This window comes from Anopheles nili, chromosome 2, assembly GCF_943737925.1.
Source record: "Anopheles nili chromosome 2, idAnoNiliSN_F5_01, whole genome shotgun sequence".
Lineage (NCBI taxonomy): Eukaryota > Metazoa > Arthropoda > Insecta > Diptera > Culicidae > Anopheles > Anopheles nili.
This window is the reverse complement of record NC_071291.1, coordinates 64,229-86,067: the sequence shown is the minus strand read 5'-3', so window position 1 is coordinate 86,067 and position 21,839 is coordinate 64,229. Positions and strand designations below refer to the sequence as shown.

The 21,839-nt window shown below is 35.8% G+C and overlaps 5 protein-coding genes across 5 annotated transcripts; 4 read left to right on the top strand and 1 right to left on the bottom strand.

The window, feature by feature from the left end:
- The first annotated feature begins 2,544 nt into the window (after nucleotides 1–2,544).
- Nucleotides 2,545–8,310, top strand: LOC128721008 (uncharacterized). Its single transcript, XM_053814709.1, has 3 exons — nucleotides 2,545–2,565; nucleotides 6,081–7,130; nucleotides 7,217–8,310. Exons 1-3 carry the CDS (start codon nucleotides 2,545–2,547, stop codon nucleotides 8,306–8,308), a joined length of 2,163 nt encoding a protein of 720 aa, XP_053670684.1. The 3' UTR covers nucleotides 8,309–8,310.
- Nucleotides 8,311–10,459: 2,149 nt separating this feature from the next.
- On the top strand, nucleotides 10,460–12,117 carry LOC128721310 (uncharacterized). Its single transcript, XM_053815050.1, has 5 exons — nucleotides 10,460–11,091; nucleotides 11,162–11,492; nucleotides 11,560–11,631; nucleotides 11,692–11,778; nucleotides 11,866–12,117. The coding sequence occupies exons 1-5, from the start codon at nucleotides 10,460–10,462 to the stop codon at nucleotides 11,971–11,973; spliced, it is 1,230 nt and encodes a 409-aa protein (XP_053671025.1). The 3' UTR covers nucleotides 11,974–12,117.
- A 4,272-nt stretch (nucleotides 12,118–16,389) lies between these two features.
- On the top strand, nucleotides 16,390–17,643 carry LOC128720979 (uncharacterized). Its single transcript, XM_053814681.1, has 5 exons — nucleotides 16,390–16,581; nucleotides 16,650–16,900; nucleotides 16,969–17,113; nucleotides 17,188–17,529; nucleotides 17,584–17,643. The coding sequence occupies exons 1-5, from the start codon at nucleotides 16,390–16,392 to the stop codon at nucleotides 17,641–17,643; spliced, it is 990 nt and encodes a 329-aa protein (XP_053670656.1).
- Nucleotides 17,644–17,988: 345 nt separating this feature from the next.
- Nucleotides 17,989–19,259, bottom strand: LOC128720970 (uncharacterized). The gene is made up of 2 exons (XM_053814672.1): nucleotides 18,129–19,259; nucleotides 17,989–18,051 (listed from the first exon to the last, which is right to left on the bottom strand). The coding sequence occupies exons 1-2, from the start codon at nucleotides 19,257–19,259 to the stop codon at nucleotides 17,989–17,991; spliced, it is 1,194 nt and encodes a 397-aa protein (XP_053670647.1).
- An 844-nt stretch (nucleotides 19,260–20,103) lies between these two features.
- On the top strand, nucleotides 20,104–21,496 carry LOC128732154 (aminomethyltransferase, mitochondrial). Its single transcript, XM_053825323.1, has 2 exons — nucleotides 20,104–20,377; nucleotides 20,480–21,496. The coding sequence occupies exons 1-2, from the start codon at nucleotides 20,104–20,106 to the stop codon at nucleotides 21,442–21,444; spliced, it is 1,239 nt and encodes a 412-aa protein (XP_053681298.1). The 3' UTR covers nucleotides 21,445–21,496.
- The last annotated feature ends 343 nt before the right edge of the window (nucleotides 21,497–21,839 follow it).

Below are 21,839 nucleotides of genomic sequence, written 5' to 3'. Positions count from 1 at the left end.
TTTTGGTATTCTACTCTAATCTACGAACTAAGACTGTGACAAAGTTTTAGATAATGATGTAAATAAACCTCATTGATCCGACTAAAATCAGTTCTGCTCCATGGTAACCTTTCTCCAGTATTCACTGTTTTCTCAAGAAACATTGCAGTCACCGATTGGAGTAAGCTGTATTTCACATGCATGCGTGCTCATTCGGGTGGTACGAGAACTTTTCCGTATCAGATACCTCAACTATCCTCTCTTCTCTCTACCCTTTATTTCTTTCAATTGATAATATTAGAATGCACTTATCGATAATAGGAGTGAGTGATCAGCAATGTAGATGCAATTGCCAGAGGAACTGAACGATTTCCATCTTAATCTAAATAGTTTTTCCTATTTGACCAATGTTTGGTAAAACTATGTACACGGTTTATCACTGCCAACGTGTAGTATAGATCTGTAACACAAAGTGTCGCAAATACAATGCAATTGTTACAAATGTTGCAGAAAGGAATCTCTGATTGAAGGAAGTGGCTTTCATTTACATTTATAAAATTTTAGTTAGTATCACTTGATACTGATTGAAGAGAAAATAGAAAATTGAAAATATTAAGCAGTGAGCATTGTATATTTACAGTCCTCATTCAAGATGCAACTCACGAACTTTTAACTAACTGAACAAATAAACTGGTTTGAAGTCTACTCTGGACAAGGTGTAAAATTTAGCCGAAAAAACTAAGATAAATAAATGCAGTTTTCACCGTAATCAAAAAGTCTGAACACGCTTCACATACTCGCAACGGCGTACGTGAATCTGTTTGAATAGTCATAAAATAGTAAATGCACCTGGTCGCGTATTCGATCATTTGCGAATGTTCGGAATTATCAGTAGCGCATTCAGACCCGAATTCGGTAAAGTGGAGTTTTTAAACACTAATATTCACTATAAACAGAACAGGCGCTTAGACAGTGAGTTACTTGACTTTACTACAAATGGACTTAATTTATACATCAATTTATTCATAAATTGAACTTATGAGAGTTCGAAGAGCACGACAGTTTTTTAAATTACATATTATTTAAAATTGTTGATAAATCAATCGACTAAAATTTCAAATTTTACTTAAGATCATGTTTTTATTATACCATTCGTCCACTTCAATTAGGTTTTAAGCTAACCAAAGATATATTTGCAAAAGAAACAATAATGCTGTCAACACCCTTCAGCTACGTTCTCTCTGTGAAAATTAGGCATATTATGAGTATTACTTATTCGAAATTCAACTACAAATCGATTTCTTGTTTCCCATTTCCTACTTATATTAGTTACATTACATTTGTAATCCAGGTTTGCCAAGCCACACAATCAGACCTCGAAATCTGCAATTTGAAACCTTCCAAATTTACCATATTATTTACCTTTCTGTTAGTCAGAGGTATCTGTAGGTTTCACTTCTATGCTAATAAGAAAGCGTTGATCAAAATTAATGAGCATATACATTGGGATGATTACTTCTTAGGTAGCTTTCATTTGTTTTTCGATTTTCAATTCTCAATTATTATTTAATAATGATAAAACGGTAAGTCGGTTGATTAATACTTAGAGACTAATGACGTAGTATATCGCATTCATATATTTATAGAGACGTCAGCTCAATTAGGGTCAAAACGAGGCTAATCGAATGGAAGTAGGTTTTCAAATTCCTTGATGAATATTTTCTTCCGTTGAAATCGAATAATGAATCATACTCAGTTTTACCCAGTAATCATTTGCATTTGAATGACACATTGTAGAAAATTCACAAAAATTAAACATCCTTACAAGTTTTCATCTGGTATTTTAATTTCAAGATATTTTATTTCTTATTTTAAAAATAAGAAATAATTTTATCAGTAATAAAAATTGGTATATACGTCACATCCAAGTGAAAGTTTTGAAATGTACAGTTTCAAGTGAATTCACAAGATTGTCACAAACTGATGATTTCAAGGTAAATAAATTTCGGTTAGTAAAAAACAAACAATTTATTTTACATCAGATAGTTCCGCTGTAAGCCGCAGTTTTTGTATATGCAAGACACAAGCATCTCTTGGGGGTTTATGCGAAAGAAAGCCCTCCAAAGAACCATCAACATACAGAGAAAAGAAGAAATGAACCGGTTTTGTAAGCGATTCCAACAGCACGAACAACGAACCCCGGAACTGTAAAAAGCTTCCGAAGTCACGTCATCAGTGGAACTACGTTCATCGTCGACAACGATGATGATACGTTGATTTTTTTTTTCGAATGAAATATCTCTATAGAGTGAGACAGAGGAAAGAGCATGATAAAGAGCAAATGCGTGCCGAAACTTTCATTTTCCGCTATTTCACTTTCGCTCTCTCCAGACCCACCTGCTTCTACGTATTTACGTATTTCCCCCAACGTAAGACACGAACTGTCTTGCTGTTAAGCAACACGCATAGCATCGCATTCTCAAATTTTGGTTGCTCTTCCACTGATCCTACTGGTTTGACGACGATCTTCCAGAGAGAAAGCACTAGTACTGGCAGTTTTCCGTCATGTCTCTTACTTGCTACAAGGTAGGCGAGTTGTGGAGAGAGAACTGGTGACTCTATTTCACGGTGACGGCTACAGCTAAAGGAGATCATCTTTTGAGTTCCTCTTCGCTAAAGTCACTTTCACGTTACCGGCAGCCGAGTTCCGTTTAATAGAGTACTTTTTTGATCTCCGGTGGCATTTGAAAATCTGCCACGAAGGTGTCAAGACGTGTAAGAGAACGTTTCCGTGATCAAACTATTTATCGCTCGTGCCATACATCTATGATCACGGTTTCATTTTTTGTTGCTATGAGAAAGGTGTGAATCGGAAATTCATATTTCCGTACTGTGTACAGTACTTCTCATCATTGTGTCCAAGATAACGAGTGATGTCACTAATATAAAATAAATTAATTTAACTGAAGGACTTGTGTTAAAACTTTACTAGTGGTTGAACAACAAAGAGCGTCAAGCGTAAGCCAAATAAATTAATTCTGTCGAAGAAATCAGTTTAGCCATCAACAGTGACCCAAATGTGCCTATCAAAGTGTGATCGATTTTTGAATGTCTAAAACACGCAAAAAATATAAAATCAAGTACATAATTTTGGATTGAATGTTCTAACGGTGGCTAAACAACAGGAAAAAAGGGAAAAAATCGCTTTTTTCATGATATAGGTGAACAGTGTTTTTTATTGAGTGAATAAATTGAGAGAAAGTTAATGTTTGTTTGTTTGAAAACAAAAATCATTATTGGAAATACAGAGAAATAAGTTTGTTTCATATTTTTTTTTCAGTGCAGCAAAGATAACATTTCATAATTTATTTAATTGGTTTAATAAATATGGTAAGTATTTATTTCAATGCTATTGAACCTTACAAATTTATCCAAATCCAAATACGGCCAGGCCGTTCTTAAATAAATAACAATAACATAAACTTACAAACAATGCTGTAAGTATGATTTTTTTAGAATTAAATTTAATTCAAGAATAGGTAGAAAAATTAAACCTGATTAAATTTGTTTAAAACAAGTTACTAGCTACTGTAGAAATGTTCATATAGTTCTTACTGTTTAAAAAACGTTAAAAATGTTCAAAAAACATATAAATTGTTTTCATATACTTTGGACTGCAAACAATTTTAACGATATATTTTTCAATGCAAATATTTGTTCAACGAAAAATCATGATAATTAACGTGCGCTTTTTTGTTTCTATCATTTGGAGTTAGATAGTACGTGATTGATTAGATGTTTTAATGTGACAATCAAGTTATTTACACTAACATAATTTTACAATAGATTATATCTATTCAAACTAGCACTTCTTTAACTTACAGGTTGTCTTCAAAACTCAGACATTGTTATTGTATCTAAAAATTTTTTATCGTGATAGTAATATCTTTTGTATATGGAGCTCATGCAAATGCAAATGAAAAAGGCAATTGCTAGTATATTGTAATAGAGAAACATTTTTCTCCATTTCAGAAGCAGTATTTAAGAAAGCGAGAAATTTAATCCTGGTTAAAGAATAAAACAAACGAATATAAAAAAAAAGTTATAGCATATTATGCATGTTCAGTACAGTCGTTTAATAAAAAACAAACGAATACAACATCGGACTCCTTAAACGTACTGCGCCGTATCATGCAGATATCAATGTACTTCCAAGAGAACCGCGTCACTCACACAAAGGTGATTAGGTTTGATAAGAAGTTTAAATGGCGTATATTTTTGAAAACTTGTAAAAACTATATTGTATGCAGCGTTTTGCAATAAAGTACTTCATTTGCTTTAAATTACACACTACGGGTAATTGAAAATTGCGTTGATGATAAGCAATGAAACTAATTAAATATCAATACAGCCATTCGCACAAGGTATCCAGTTGACTTTTTAATCGAGTATTCTGTCAAAGTTAGTACTTTCTTTTTGCTCCTGAGCATTGCGTATCATATTGTGTGAGGCTCGATACTTCCTAGATACTAACTTTGATTGTCAGTTCAATGTAGTGTTACTATTCTAAGTTTCATGTAAGGTATATAGAATTTAGAAATAAAAAACATGGACTATCAGCTTAAGCATCTAACATATGTCTGTCAGAATTAAGTCCAGATACAGTTCCAGTTTTGTTCGTTAGTAGCAGCTTGCATTTTAGTTTACTGTCATCGAATCATTTATGCTGAAACATGCATAATAAGTGCTAACTAAAATACCTTTTATTCTATTGTTGAGCTGTTCATATTACACCATTTTTGAAAGTTGACTGGCTCTACTGCTCTCATCAAAAAACATTCTTTTAGTAAACATTCTCCTAGTGATTCCGCGCGGGTTCCAACGGGTGGGTGAAAATGAGTGGAGAATTTCAGATGAAAAATTTAAGGAATGAAAAGATAAGACAATCTGACAAACCCCCATACGTCCGGAAATCATCCTAACAAATAAAGGAGTATGCATGTTCTTCTGGAATGCATGTATGAACACGGCAACCAGTGGTGGGAATCATGAATTGGAATTGTGCAATCGTCACCTAGCAGTGTACGATTAATTGCTAATATCTTCAATCATTAGTTTCTATCTTGGTTGGCTGCGTCTGTAGCTTAAGTAAATGAGCAAAATTCGCACAAAGAATTTATCAATTCGAAAGAAGAGTTTGGAGAATCTATTTTAGTTGAAATAAATAAATTTTTCTTTCTATTTTTCGCATAAATAATTAACAATGAACATCATAAATTTTATTAGCTAAGTTTCAAACTTATACAACCTGTGTGCGAATTTCTGTTGAATATTTTTTATGATTAAGCTCTTTTCCTTCATTCCATACTGTGTCTTTTTTTTACGAAAGTGAAAGTATCCAAATATCACGATCCCGGATACGATAGATCTCGATGCCGGAAATATGAAGCTTTGTGTCATTCAGATGAAAGAAAAATACAAGAAAACCACGCTTTCACATTTATCTATAGCTTTGATCATGGTAGACTCACTGGCCCGATTTTGTCATATTTTTTTTACATTTTCTGCTTCCCAATCACCAATCATGTGGTTTATGTGCTATTTGACTATGTTTAATAGAGTTCAACAGACAATCTATACAATGACCAACTTTACTGTGGTAGTAGTTTCTCAGAAACTATATGGTTGTTTCATTTTGATCAAAAGAATTTCGTTGTTAGCTTGTAATAGCGACAATAAAACATTACAAATTACAAGATGCGTGATTGAAGACAAAAATAGACATAGTAAAGTTACTAGCGGTAACATGATGTGGATTTTGGAATGTAAAGTCATATACCATTAAGAGCTTCATTAACTGAAAAATATTTTCGAAGAACCATTATTCTCTTGATTGCTTGTCAAGCGCTGGGGTAAAATATTTTGAGCAACGAATGTATATAAAAAATAGGGGGAAGTTCTAAGTCTATTTTAAATTATATTTTATATTTAAAATTTCTGAAATAGTAAGAGTTAACATCATTTTTTTAACGGAGCTACAATTTTAAGGAAACGAGATAGCTCATTCGATTTAACGAAATCTTACTTTCGTTTTGTTTTAGGCTTTCAAAATCTTGGCAACCTTAGTCTGTGGAGTCCTACTTTTTTTTTCAACGGTGACTGCGGTCGTAAATAACGCAAATTTGTCGACTCAGGAAATTGAACGCCGAGAAGCTTCACCAGTGGAGTCTTACGTATCTTCAGAAGCAGCAGGACCCGAATTGCCCGCACAGGTTTACGGTACTCCACCTGCATCTTATTTTTCTTCTCCCGCTCCAGATGTACCTCTAGCTGGTTCTGCACCGCTTCAAATCTCGCAGAACCCAATTCAAGTCCCGCATAAGGAGTATGGCGTACCAGTTCAGAATTACGGTCCTCCAAATGTCAATATTGAATATGGACCGCCATTGTTAACGGTTCAAAAACCGATCTATCAAGGTCATCCAAAGATGCAACCGCACGGCCCACCATCCTTCCACCATAAAAAGTCATCTTCTTTCCTGGAACAATTGTTCTCAACGTTCGGATTTGGTGGAAGTGAAAATGATTATCACACACAAAATTATTATCTTCAGTCATCGAAACCAATCTACGGACCACCGTCACATGCTGCAGTTCACGCTGGAAATCCTACGGGGTCATTAGGTGTGGGTGCAAAACCCGTCTACGTATCGCCTTTTTCAGGATCTCCTCAATCTGCTTACGGAACTCCCCTGCACTCGCATGTTACAACAAAGCCTATATATAATCTACCTCTCAAAGCTGGTTACGGTCCTCCAGTACAATCTGCGGTTTTTAGTTCGTCAACACCTTTGCGACATCAAATGGTATCAGTTGATCATGCTCCCCCAACTCCTCCGGAAATCAAGTGTGATGGGTGGAAACCTATTGCAGGACCCATCACCCAGCCTGAAATTCATGCTCCTGAATCCTCGTATGGGCCACCACCAAGTGGAGATTTTTCAGGAGCCCATCAATTTGTGTCCAGCACTGGTGCTATGCATTCTACCAATATCAATTTGCAACTACCTAAGGTTGAGCAAGGTCTTGTATTCAATGCACATACGGATATTCACCCTGGTCAAGAAAATTCAAAGGCTGCCAGCTACGAGGTACGAAGAGGCTATAGCAATGATTAAAATAGCATCAAGCAAATTTCATTATAACAAAGGAGTTTTTTTCTTCTCTTTAATTTTAGATACATTCAAACTTTCTCAGCGATTCTTTCATAACTCCTCCACAAGATTCGGAGCAACTCGACAAGTATAAGGACCGTTTTAGCAAACAATCAACTTCTTCACTGTTACCACCACCACCACCATCACCGGCACAAAAACTTCAGTTTCAACCAGCCTCACAATACGGACCACCGATTCGTCATCCTGGATTGAGTATTTCTCATGGTAGTGTGAGTGGAAACTTAAAACCTTGGCCAGTTTCTGGCTCCCCACCACGGCACCCAATCGCATATCGTCCACCAGTACCACAAGGATTAATAGAATCTATAGGACATGCTGTTGAACATCAAGAAACCTTTGGAACTAAGTCGACTTATTCAGGCGACGTTTATCTTCCACCGCCAACGCACGATGCTACCCATTCCGAACCTTCCAGCATAGAGCTGAATGTGCTGCCCTCAGAACAACCAGCTAAACCATTTCTCACACAACACCAAATACTCGAAACTCAATCCCTTGTTCAGGAGCCTCGCTTACACTCCCACAACGCAGCACAACTTGTATCTGCCGACTGCGGAAATGGCCCGGCATCTGTGGACGTACAACAATCAGTAAAAACCAATCAGCTCTCGATCATAAGGCACACCACGGGCACAGATAACTCAGGGGATTTCAGCTTAAAGCATACTATGAACCCTAAGGAATATAATGAACATTCAGAATCCAACCATCAGCTGTATGCTTCCAACTTACCTGGACTAGACGGTGGCTTTGGAGGTTTGGAATTAATATCAGCTCAAAAGTCGCACAGTCTCAGTATTCCTGTACAGGGACAGCATAGTTCCTACCATCTACAATTTCAATCAGCCGATCCACAGGGTACCGGCTCTGCACCACATGAGCAAATTCTCTCGGATGGTCTTTTACAATCAATATTGAGTGCTATAGAACATCCTCAACAACATCGTCCAACAATAGAGCAGGAACCATACGACCCAAACATTGATCATAGTGATGTGTCCGTTTTTCTCAAGAGTCCTGAAGGGTTGAATACTCTGCAAGATCACCCGAAGGGGGTTGTAGATCATACAACAGAAATCCGCCTAGCGTGATATTTTGTCCGTAGATTACTTATACATTTTTTCTGAAATTTAAATTATTTATTTTGCAAATATTTCATTATAAAATAAATATAAGTAGTAATGACGATTCTGCACAGACTATACATTTGGAATTGTTACAATCGTGCATGTGTCATTTAACGTAAATTATAAAAAGTGATGCAAAGATAAATAAAAGATTGATAGAAAAAACAAATTCGAATGTAGTCTGACTAGAAGATTTGATTATAAAATAGCGGATATCATTATAAAATAAACATAAGTGCGCAAGCTCTGGACATTTGAAGTTGTTTCAATGATGGAATTATCATTCAATGTAAATTATAAAAAGAGATGCAAAGAGAAATAGAGATTGATGAAAAAAAAAAATAAATATCGTAAAACTAGAAGATTTGAAATGTAAATAGGTGTGTTTAAATCCAATATGAACGTTTATCCACTATGACGCCGAATCATTCCATGGATAAGTGGATCCGATCCATACAGCGTTTAAATGAGTGCGGACATATTCTGTTTGGGTGAGCATGAGTTAACAATTCATGGGGGTTACGTCCCTAAATATTTTAAACTATTTTTATATCACAATATGTGAGAGCCGGCTGAAATGTTTTTTTTTACTGTTTCCTTTATGGTCTGCAGATACATATGTTTACTCAGGTGCAAGGGTACAGATGTTGAGATGAATCAGGTGAATTTTTCAACTATAAAAAGTATACTCGCCGGTCATTTTATGTTGTCGCTGTCTTGACGAACGGTTGCTTATATCTACCCTATTCTTTAGGTATATAAAAAAAAACTATGCTCGCCCAAGCCAACGTGGGCAGTATTAGGACCATGCGCTGTATATGCGTAAACTGCATTTTCCTTGCAGTGTTCCTTGTTTTGTTAACATTTTTAGTTAAACATTTATTTTGCTACACCCATCTGTCCATCTTGCTCTTGAAAAAGGTTATCGAATTTGCTTCTTTGTATCATTTTCTAACTTGTGGACTAATGGACTCCATTATCAACAAATCTAACCTTTAAATCCGTGAAGCTATCACACTGTGTTCCCGGATCACACATCATATCTTTCATTCACTCGCCGTTTCAAAGCGCAACTAATCAATGTTCTGGTCGCACAATTAATCAGTTTGTATTCAATCTCTGATCTCTTTCGCGCCAAATAACATTTAAAACCTAAGGTAGATATCAACTATACACACACACACACACACACACATATATATATATATATATATATATATATATATATATATATATATATATATATATATATATATATATATATATATATATATATATATACATGAACATATATATATATATATATATATATATATATATATATATACATGAACATATATATATAACTTGATACAAATAAAGGTTTTACGTGTTAAAGACATCAGAGATTAAGTACAAACTGATTAATTGTGCGACCAGAGACATAGATCAGTTGTGCTTTGAAATGACGAGAGTTATATAAATAGATATATGTGCTATATTTGCCAATAAGGAAAGCACTTCGTAGTATGTTCTTCGTGTAAACTCATGTTTATCTGCTATTTACCGTCGAATAAGGCACTGTAAAATAAATGAGGGCGGATTAGAGAAAATGGGGAACACGAAGTCAATTCTTATGTTAATCACCATATGTCTCCGATACACAACGGACAATATACTCTGCAGAAAACCCGGTTACAGATGGTGGTAAATATTGATAGAAAAGTACATATGCAAACTTGTTCGTTGATTATACGAAGCGGAAAAGCGCACAACAGGCGTGTATCAGTGGTTGGTTCAAGTGAAACAAACTTTGGGGAACAATAGGTACATTTAGGAATATAAGGCAACAACTATGAAGTTGATTGACCTGAAAATCGATTGTTCACCGGTGACCGACGGATAACATATCGATGTCAGGATATCGTCAATTCTAATTAACAATTCACCCGTTAGTTTTTCCACTATCAGCGTTATCGATTGATCTTTTCTGGTAATTGATTCACACTGTAATTAATTAATTATTAATTCACAGCTATAATTAAATAGCACCAAAATTCCAGATAAAACTGCCTGAAAAAACTCACCATAGTAATACGAAAGACCTAAAGCAAACCATTGCGTCATTGTGTCGCAATGAAACGATTTTTTGTGGCCAAAAATTTTATACAAACCTTACGCTTCATCTACTACATGGCTAAGGCGTTGGGATTGATTTCGTTTACAGCAAATTTCGAAACATCTACCATCCGACGTAGCTTCAAAGATATGTTGATTTTTGTAGCATATATGTTTGTCAATTGTTTCCTGGTTATGAAAGCAGGGTTCACAAGTGAAAGAGAAAATCAGCTGTTCTATGATTCGTCGCTCATCCAGTTCATTTTCAACATGTTTCTCGCTCTGCAGCAGTTTGCTTTGCTGGGCATACCAATAGTTAATTACATAAATGCTTATAAATACCATAATTTAATGCTATGCATCACAGAAGTTGATGGCGAGCTACAGAAGCTTGGCTACAAACATGACTACAGTGCAGAGTATTTATTTAGCACCGTGTATTTGGCAGGATCTTTGGCCTGTCAAATTGGCTGCCTTGTCGGAACTTTGTTCACGAATCCTTATTTAGGCAATGTGGAAACAGCAAACGACTTAGTTAGACTTTTGGCTTTCATCATGGGAAATTTGGTGTTCATTACAAGCTGCTGTTACTGTTGCGCTTCTCTCTGGGCGTTGGTTTACCGTTATCACAAAATCAATTGTACATTTAGGTAAGAATAAGTTTGCATTTGATTCTATATCTTACTCGTTGTAATAATGGTCCAATCAATCGATTTTCAGCTTGTATTTCCACACCGAGCTTGGCTCAAAAAAACTATTGTTGCCGTTATGTGAGCAACACACTATCAAAACCATAGCGATTTTGTACTTGAAGATAGGCACTGGAGTACAAATGTGTAATAACTGTTTTTTTATTCACATATTTTATATCTTAGCGAGTGCCTTTGGATTAAATTTAGTGTGTTTTTTTACTATTATACACGTAATTTTATTAAAAAATATCGATAATAAGATTACTGATTCTATCACACTTTCACAATTATTTCTAAGTATTTTTTACCTCATAGTTATATTACAAGTGATATTTGCTGGAAGCTTGTTACACAAGAAGGTAGAAAGCTGTTGGAATAGTCAGGACTTAGCTTAATATAAAAGTAATTTTAATTTCAATATTATAGGCGCAACAAACTGCTTTAATACTACATAAAGCTACAATTTATAATGTTAGCAAGTCACGAATTATCAAACAGGTGAGGATACATTCTGTGAATGGTGAAGTATAAGTTTCATACACTTATCATATATTTTAGCTACGATCGTTCTCTGTACAATTATCCCACCAGACTCCAAAAGCATCCTGTTATTTCTTTGATATTGACTGGAAATTTTTGCTCACGGTAACATACTATCCTTTCTAGTTTTGTTTACCTCTTCCTTCAATCAAATTGAAATTAATGCTAATGATAATATTTCTGTTCTTTCAGATGATTTCTTCTTTTGCCACATACTTGAATATTCTTGTTCAATTTGATATCATACAATTGAGGGTATCTTTTTCGAATAAAAATTTGTCAATTGACTATTTCAAATAAATATAATTTTTCAACAAAAAACAACTAGCGGGAAGTATTACATCAGTTTTTAGATTAGAATAATCTAGTAGAATGGATGCTGCTAGAAAATGAAAAAAGGAGACATCAATGTTCACAGTACGATAATGCATTGCAAGAATACTAAGATATTCGCAAAATATAACGAATAAAAAAACATAATATTTGCAAATATCCCTACTTATTTATAAGGCGCTACAACAGCTTAGCTGTCTTAGCCTTCTTCTTCTTAAATATCTTAACTGTTAAACAGTCAAAGCCTGACAAACGCTAATGCTTCGACTATCGAACCCTCTTCCGACCTTTGACGGATGCATCATTGCCATTACTCCATTTCAGTTCAGTTTTAGAACATCTCTACTATCTATTTGGACAGTCTGAGAACAGGCTCATTTTAGTATTTTTCGTCACCTCAATCCTGCAATCCGAGGTTTTCTGCTCCCTATTCCATCTGATTGTACTTTCAAGTTTTCCAGCCACAATTACTTGAGACATTGATTATAGTCGTTTACACAAAATTGGTAAACTTGACCGTGGTTTCAATAAAGTTTATTGAGCCTAACAATTTTACTCTGAGTATGCGGCTTTCAATGTGGGACTGTAGCATTTTCTCAGTGTCTGCCGCGATCGATGTTCTGAATATCGGGTTGATTTTCCGATTTGACTTCCGCTCTGACCGTTTTCAACTATCTCGTCTGCGAATGGGACAAGTCTTTCTTGAAGAACTATTTTTATTGAAAACTTTAAAGGCGGTATGCAAAACTGTACTACCCCTGTGGTAACTACACTATAGCTTATCTTTCTTCTTGTATAACGGATAGAAAATGCCGGGATCTTAATGACAAAACATGAATTACTTATCCCATACCTCAGCAATAATTTAATGAAGTTCTTTTCTTTTTCTTGTACCGCACCCCAGTTCATGAACACCTCATCCGTGATTACGTAGGTGCCAGACACCTTGTTTTATACTTGATCAGCCAGTTGGCTTTACGGGTATCATCAATCTAAGGTATCAGTAGTTATGATGTCATCTGTAAGTGCAACCTTTACCTAATTATTGAACAGATAATTTCATAATTCATCACATTATTGTGTCTGACCCGTCTAATGTTATTTGCATTGTACGACACCTTTGTTTTCGGTCAAATCTGTTAGTCAATCGTGTTTAAAGAAAAACAAATAAAAAATTTACAAAATTTTGTACAGAACGACTTGATGGGATCCGAGTGATACGTTGCCATATTCAGTAATATTAAACAAATAAACATTCCATCATCAATCATGGAGTCAAATTTTTTTCAGTATTTTAAATTTTACATGAAAACTTTTAACTGATCCATAAATAACGTCCCTAATTTTCTTTCTCATGCATCATATTCCACCATCAAACTAAATACCATGGATGAATTTTCTTTTTAATTTGCCTTAGATTTGCTTTGGAATTTACTCGAAACAAGTTGTTTTATTTATTTGCAAATAAAAAGGTTATATGGTGCTTTGCTTAGAAAAGATGGCCGATAATATATCGATGGTCTACAAGTTTACAAATTTATATATTTTCGTTAAATCGAATTGAACAAGTATTATCAAAAGCAAGATGAGGGTAGCAGCCACCTACAGTTGCAATTATGGTTTTAAAATTTAGCTATAACATGTTCAAGCGAAGTTACCAAAATTTACACATACCAACATCACAAATGACCATTCAAAATCGAAAAGAAAGCACGAAATCTTTGGAATGGTTTGTTGTAGTTGCTGTGATAAAAATATTAACTGCTTTGTTATGGAAACCTTGTAATAACCGTACCAAAGAGCTTTATGGATCACAACTGCCGTTTTTCTACTCTAGGAAAGAAGTAGTTGTAATATTTGTATTAGTAGTTATAGTAAATGGTTTAATTTAGTATTACCTGCTGAATGGTCAAGCTACCTACGACAACGAAATTAATTATAAATGAAAGGTATATATGCACCCATAAACAATAATGTTCACAAAGATTTGTTGTGACTATTCAACTTCGGGTTGTGATATATCGCGAATGATCCCATAAAAAGAAAACACTCAGATGCTGTGATACTCGATCACGTGATAACAGTAAAGTAATAAATGTCACCAATATGTATAAATTCACTGAACAGTATAGTCCCACGTTAAGAATAATTGAGTTAGTATATATAAACGTTGTGCCTGACGAAATCGTTAAAGTATACACATCCATCAAAATTGCCACGACATAAGAAAATCTTTAAAGTTTTAAAATCTTTTAAAGTTTTTCTAATCAACTGTGCATTAAAGTCAATAGAATGAAAGAAAATTCTAATTGGGTTTCCTGCCCAATAAAAAAGGAGAAAGTACTCATAAATTGAATTCGATTCAAACCATTTCATGTTCGAATTAGTTTAGCTCCCAGCACGTTCGCCGTATAACGTTCTATAACCGTTATAATGTTATATAACAATAACAAAATTAGTTACCCCTTTCAGAGCTCATAAAGCGATAATACCGAAATATATGCCCAATAAGAAATGTTTTCAAAAATTAAAATAGTCAATTCCCTGCTATGCTACCGTCAAACTGTAACAAAATTACCAAATAGGACGCCAACACTACCAAAACCTGTAAGTAAAAATGTATTATTTGAAATTTGACCGTCACTAATCAACAAAAAAAACTCACCTCAAATATGAATGGCCAATCTATTACAATTTGCCTAGATCTGATAACTGCACATCTATTTCGAACCTGACGCGAGAATATTGTCATGGATCTAATCAACTCATCGTTTGATTCTTTATTCATGGCTTTATGTAATAACACTCCAACCATGTTACTCTACAACATATATAATCGTTATACTAAGATCAACAAATACTTTGAGCGATAACTTACCTCTTTCAGTATTGTACGAGATAACAAAACCATCAACATGAACATAACAGTGTAAAACAAACTTCCGCATAGGTTAAACAGAGTAAACATACGCGTACGAGGGTCGCCACTGACGAAATTTTTAAGCATTGCAAAAATATTAAATGCAGTGAATTGCAGAGTGGCTATAACATTTATAATCAAAATGTCTCCAAATACATTGCTCACATGATCTGCAATCTCATTTAATTGTTGGTGAATAATAGCCATTTTTTGCACAAACCTTACTCGGTGTTGTACTGTAGCACCATGGCCTCCGACTTTTAAATCATTCAACAAAAGCTCATGTGGTTGAGTATATGAGGTATCGAACAGAAGCTTCAGTATATTAGTTAGATGCACAAACCGCTGCGCTACTATATATGCCATAGTGAGAAAGAGACTCACGATGGTAAAATAAACAATATTGAAGTAAAATTGTCCGAAAACCATTCGCCAAGCAATCACTCCACTGTCGATATATGCCAGAGTGCTAACATTGTAGCCGACGAAAATGGTAATGTTCGATGCCATACCTACGGCATATCCTATTAACACGACACGTTTATGAACGGTCAGCTCTACTGGATACTTCATCAACTTGAACTACAACAATGACAAGCACCATTACTATCATAGCAAGCTAACTAAATTCATCATCGTACCACCAGAAATCAGTAATTACCTTTAAATCCAACTTGTGTATTGTTTGAAGCATATTAACGATTGACTTCCAGTTCCAGGCATGCACAATGCTTACCACAGAAATGCCAAGAACACCTCCCACAAGCAACGTTCGTATCCCATATGTAACTATTACGGACCCATTGTTCACAAGTTCATAAGGAATAAAGGCATGAATAAGAGCAACAACAAAAAGTAGCAAGTTCATGGCCAGAAAATTAAGGACCTTAACTAGATGTAGCTTAACCATTCCGTTAGCTGGGTCACTAACGTATTGATAGATGCTGATTCCAACTAGACTACAAAGTAATTCACTATATTTCAATGTATCGTACACATGACGAGGTTCTGCCTCGAACCAGCTTGCTATTTTCCAAGCCATGCTACCAGCTACACTACTGAGATCAATTATCGTTCTGAAGTCTACCTTTTATAACAATGATATAATATGATAATTATGTTGTAATTAGGCACGCATTCGTCTATTCTTTGGATCATTAAACCACCATATTCCTCCAAGTCTACTCCCAGTTGATGGTGGATTCTTTTTCATTAGTGTATCACAGACCTACAGGCGAATAACATTGTTTTACAAAACCAGCATGTTTCAATTGAAACGAACTCGACCGCATGCTTTACCTTGGTGGTTTCAAATAAGCGATCATATTCATTCGTTTACGCCTATTTGGATAATTTCTCGTATATTTGGAACACACGCGCTACAGCAACATTCTACAAATAATGAAAAAATTAGTTTTTTACAACTGGTTTTCTTGATATTTCTGACTTCATTACGAATTTATATGATATGGATCACTCTGACTACTGAAACCTTTAACATGCTTTTCACGTCCAGTTCTACGATCGTAAAGCATGGGCTAGATACTCTTCTTAGGATTCCATTTTTTTTAGTACTCGCTGCTCCATGGATCTCTCTCATCATGAAGTCTCGGATTACAAAAATTATATTCAATTTAGGATTGATCGATGCAGAAGTAAGTAAACGAGTAGCTATATCTTGTTACGTACAATATTATGCTTGTTTATCCCTTCTTTCTAATAGCTGGAGAAGTATTTTTACTATCAAAAACATCAACTTGTTCATCTGCTTGCAACGCTATTCACTATAATGAGTTGTTTCTTTCCGGTAGTAATCTTAGCGTCCATTAGAGGAGTTGCATTCTGGATCAATAATTTTAGTGTCATCACATTCATTGCATATACATGGACAGGTGGTTTATTCTTTTCAGCTATTTTTAATTTACTAATTTATAGCGTTGTCCTTCGTTTAGAAGCCATAAATTATTTGCTACAGTATGTACTACATTACTCATCCATATTGTTGGGTGCACTTTACATCATTCATTTTAATACATTTTCAGACAAATTTCCAATTCGGAAAAATTACAATCTGAAATTCTGGATGAGCACGTTGCAAAAAAAATGCGCCTCATTGAAAGCTTAAGCAATTTACACGACATACTTTGTGATGTGGCAACACATTGCACAACATGCTTTGCGGTTCCGGTACTACTGTTTTACTAAGCAAGAAGCGTGTAATAGTAACAGTGTCTCACCTGACATGTATAATTGGTTTACAGATTGTATTAGTAATGCTCCATATATTGATTCTTCAAATCTTGACCGCATTTGCTTTCCTTCGCGTTGTTTTCTATCATTTGGATGCTGCTGAACTAAACGATTCGGTTTTCTACATGATTGGAGCGGTGAGTTATAGTCTCCTTTCGACCTCATGCATTTTGTTAGCTGGCGTTCTTCGGAGACACACCATCATTACTTGGAAGCTAACGCATCGAATTATCAATGTGACTAAATCAATTCTGATTGAGGACAGATTGCAAAGATTCTCGGAACAAATGAACCATCGTGTACCAAACGTAGATTGCTGGTTTTTCGTTCTTGATTGGCCATTTTTTTTAAAAGTAAGTCCAGTCGCTAAATAGTAACAACGTCGTATTTTAGGAAATCCGTTTCAGGTATGCAGTGAAGCAGCCACGTACTTAATAATATTGATACAGTTTGAGTCCAAGCTATAATAAAAAAGAGATGAAATGGAATATAAAACCTTGCCTGTAAAAATTGTGAAAAAATGGAATAAATATGATAATTACTTTGCGTAGTTCAATTCAAATTCAATAATTTTAGGAATGAACCGTTTAAGCCGCGAAAAACAAAATGTTTTGATTTATTTCTCCAATCTACTGAATTTTAACAGAGCATAAGTACGCTGACGTAGTCTAGCAAATAGTAAACAGTTCGTTCCAACTTGTATAACCATGCATTATTTTCATGCGACATTCCGTCAGATGTTCCTTCAGATCAGATAAATTGTAAGTAGTTCAATATACCATGTGGGTCTATGTATTATTTTCATTTGACCTTTAATCAGATATTACATCAAATTGCATGAGTATCACAAGATACGTCATAGCAATCCCAATCATCTGCAATAGGAAAGGAATAATGGTTACGATTGTACGGTAATTACAAGAAGCGGAAAATAAAATCATAGAGTACGTACATTAAACATAGATTGCCATGTGAAATTACAGAAAATACTATGCAACTTCGGTTCACGGTGAAGGCTTTGGTGGGAAAAATGAATCATTTTTTTTTTCGTGGCTTCGTCATTCACACTTTGTATTGCTTCATTCAGAATACAATTGAAACCACTAGCTGCATTTGTTACACTCACCCCAGAAGAAAAAATAAGCCCCACCATTACGATATAAAACAACCAAGCCATCAGTAAAATTGCAGCCAAATGAAGTTCCTCCGTTTTTCCAAAATAATAACTGTATGAACAAGCGTAAATCACAAAAATACTAAACATACCAACACCGGATATTAGCACTATGATTTGATTGGAAAAGACTCGATTCACCAGTTCTACTATACGCACAAGTGCAGCAAAATCATCTGCAAGCTCAGAAATCACATCAATATTGCTTGTTTTATTTCGGTTCCATCGATCTTTTTGCACTATCCACCATGATTCCGCTGTCAGATGTGCTCGAAAACAACGCTCGATCGCTATTAAACGATGTGTAATCAACTGGGCGGTGGACACAAAATGAAAGTTTACTATCAGGAATTGTAATCCCGTGAGAGCATAAGAAAATGCATTAATTGCATGAAGACGCACGGAAAAGTTTGAAACAAATGCCATAGCAATCGAGAATACGACTCCCAATCCGAGGAACCCAAACATAATGATCAAAATACGTGATAACAATCGAAACTCGACACTTAAATGGTCCATCTGACCGTTTTTTCTTCGTAACGAACGGTCTACATCAAACAATTTTGCAATTATATCACACGTATAGCTACGACGCAAAAAGTTATCGATGGCTAGCATAATCATGACAAATGCTCCAAAAGAAAACAAAAAACCCAGTCCCGTATCCATAACTACCGAGCTAGATGTACGCAACAGACCATCATATTTTGCTGCATTCAAATACACGCAAAAGCTATTTGCGATAAAATTCAACAACAAAGCAGCGGAATCAATTCCAGTCACTTTAACCTGTACGTGCGGGGGTTCGCCCTCAATATGAAATGCTGTAAATCCGAATATTTTCGAAAATATCAACATAGGACGTAGTACTTCGTAAATATGACGAGGGGGGCCATTCCGTGAAGGCATGTTGGAAACGACGCTCTCAGAATAGCAAACCGTAATACATCGAATGCACAACACCTTCGAATATTAATCTAAGAATGCATCAAAAAACAGACGGATCACATGACAAATGGGTAGCAATAACATGGTATGATGGTATCTATATATTACTCTGCAGACGCTCTCTTGCTAGTATGTTTGCTAGTAGTCTATCAAGGTATCTATATCGTAGGCCGCTTTGACGTTGACGATTGGCACCAAAGTAGTATTCTTAGCAGTGTCGAGCAGGTAATTGATTTTTCGAAGCAGTACCAGCTACCAGCGTTGAATTACTTGTGATCCTGGTAGCGGTGATAATGGATTCGGAAAGAGACATTTTTATCACAACAATATCTCAAAGTAAGTACACATGCTTTTCGAAGTCTCTTAATTTTCCCTTTCCTCTCTTGATTTCAAACAAAGAGGCAAAATAACGTTCGTATTTGCATCTTCATAGTCTAAGATCTCATTCAAATTGTACTCAAACTTGATCTGGAGACTGGCTTAGTATTTCATCAATTCACTCTTTTAGACTAGAATCGAAACGAACCATCATACAAAATGTTCAATGTCCACTCTATGGGACTCTCCCATGGTGATAACGTTGTGAAAAAAGAACCATTTCGTTTAATTCCGTCATACGCCATGTGTGCTCCATTATGTGGTTTTACCATACTGATAACTGTTTCAATTTGCTTGGCTGTGTTTGTTTCACTGATAACATTTGAAAGCAATTGATTGCTGTTCAGTTTGTTTTAATAAACGAATATTTATTTGAGCCCAAGTAGTGAAAGTGTGACGATCATCAATCTCAAGCATCTGTTCTAGCATGCAAGGCTCTAACTTTCGTCATATGGTGTATTCCATATGTAATCGAATTTTGAAACCAACTCAAATAGCTCCGGCTAGGCACTTTACTTCCAAACCGAACCGGACTGCTTTATACGATTTTCATCAGCGACAAGGTGGTAAATTGGTCGACTTTGCCGGATTCTGGCTACCAGTGCAATATAGTGATCAAAGTATCATTACATCACACCTTTACACTAGAAAACACGGTTCGATCTTCGATGTTTCGCACATGTTACAGACCTACCTTAGAGGTAAAACGACAGCACGGGTTTTTTTTTGTTGAAAAATATATCAAGTTGTAGAGAATCTTTAGCATTTCCATTTCTTATCGACTCTCTTACCGGCACCACCAGGAAAGGATGTGATAGACTGCTTTGAATCGATCTGCACAGCCAACATCAAGGGATTACGCAATGGATGCGGTACACTCACGGTATTTACAAACAGCTCTGGTGGAATCTTGGATGATTTGATTGTGAATCGAGTAGCTGATGATGTCCTATATGTCGTATCGAACGCATCGAGAAAGGATGTGGATATGGCCAACATTTCCTGTGCTGTTACTGCGTATAAAGCCAAAGGCAAAGACGTATCTGCCGAATTTCTGCCGTGCGATGAACAGTCATTGTTGGCCGTTCAAGGTCCCGAAGCAGTGGCAACGTTACAGAAACTCTGCACTACAGATCTTACGCGGCTCTTTTTCATGAACACTATTTCGGAATCAATCGCCGGAGTCAAGGGTTGTCGGATCACACGTTGCGGTTACACCGGTGAGGATGGAATTGAAATTTCCATTCCCTCGGCCAAAGCCACATACATTGCGTCAGCCTTACTTGATCCTGGCATTGGAAAACTTAAAATGGCAGGTCTGGGAGCACGAGATTCACTACGGGTTGAAGCTGGTCTTTGCTTGTACGGAAATGACATCGATGAGCGTACGACACCCGTGGAGGCCAATCTCCTATGGTTGGTGGCGAAAACACGCCGACTGGAGAATAATTTCCCTGGATCAGAAAAAATTAATTCTCAAATCAAAAATGGTGTCACTCGCCGGCGCGTAGGATTTCGGATGGAGTCCGGAAGTGCTCCCGCACGACAAAATGTGGAAATCTACAACAACGAACATCAGAAAGTTGGTGAAATAACAAGCGGATGCCCGAGCCCATGTTTGCAACAAAATATTGCAATGGGCTATATTCGAGAAGAGTATAAAAAACCTGGGACCGAAATCACTCTAAAAGTACGTGGTAAGCATTATCACAGCTCTGTGACAAAGATGCCATTCGTGGCGACTCACTATTACCAGACGCCAAAGTGAGTAAGGAAGAAGCGTGTGATCATGAACTATGTAATTGCAATTAAAATAATAGACGAAGCAGATCGTACAAAGATCCCGCTTATAATTTATTTGGTTGTTGTTTTGTATCATTTGACAAAAAAAATATCCCTATTTCGCTACGATCGAATTGAATAAGAATTATCAAATAAGAAACAATTGTGCCCATCATCTAGAAGAAAACCGAAAAGTAATTTATAATTTCTTATTAATTCCTCTCACCAACACTTATACATACACACACACACACTTACGGCAAAAGCAAACTTCCAATCCAATTCCATAGGGCCCAAATGAATTGTGACGCATTTTGAACTCAAATCAATCGCATGATTTTCAATGATCCTTTTGAGGTCCCCATTGTACAAGAAAATGAA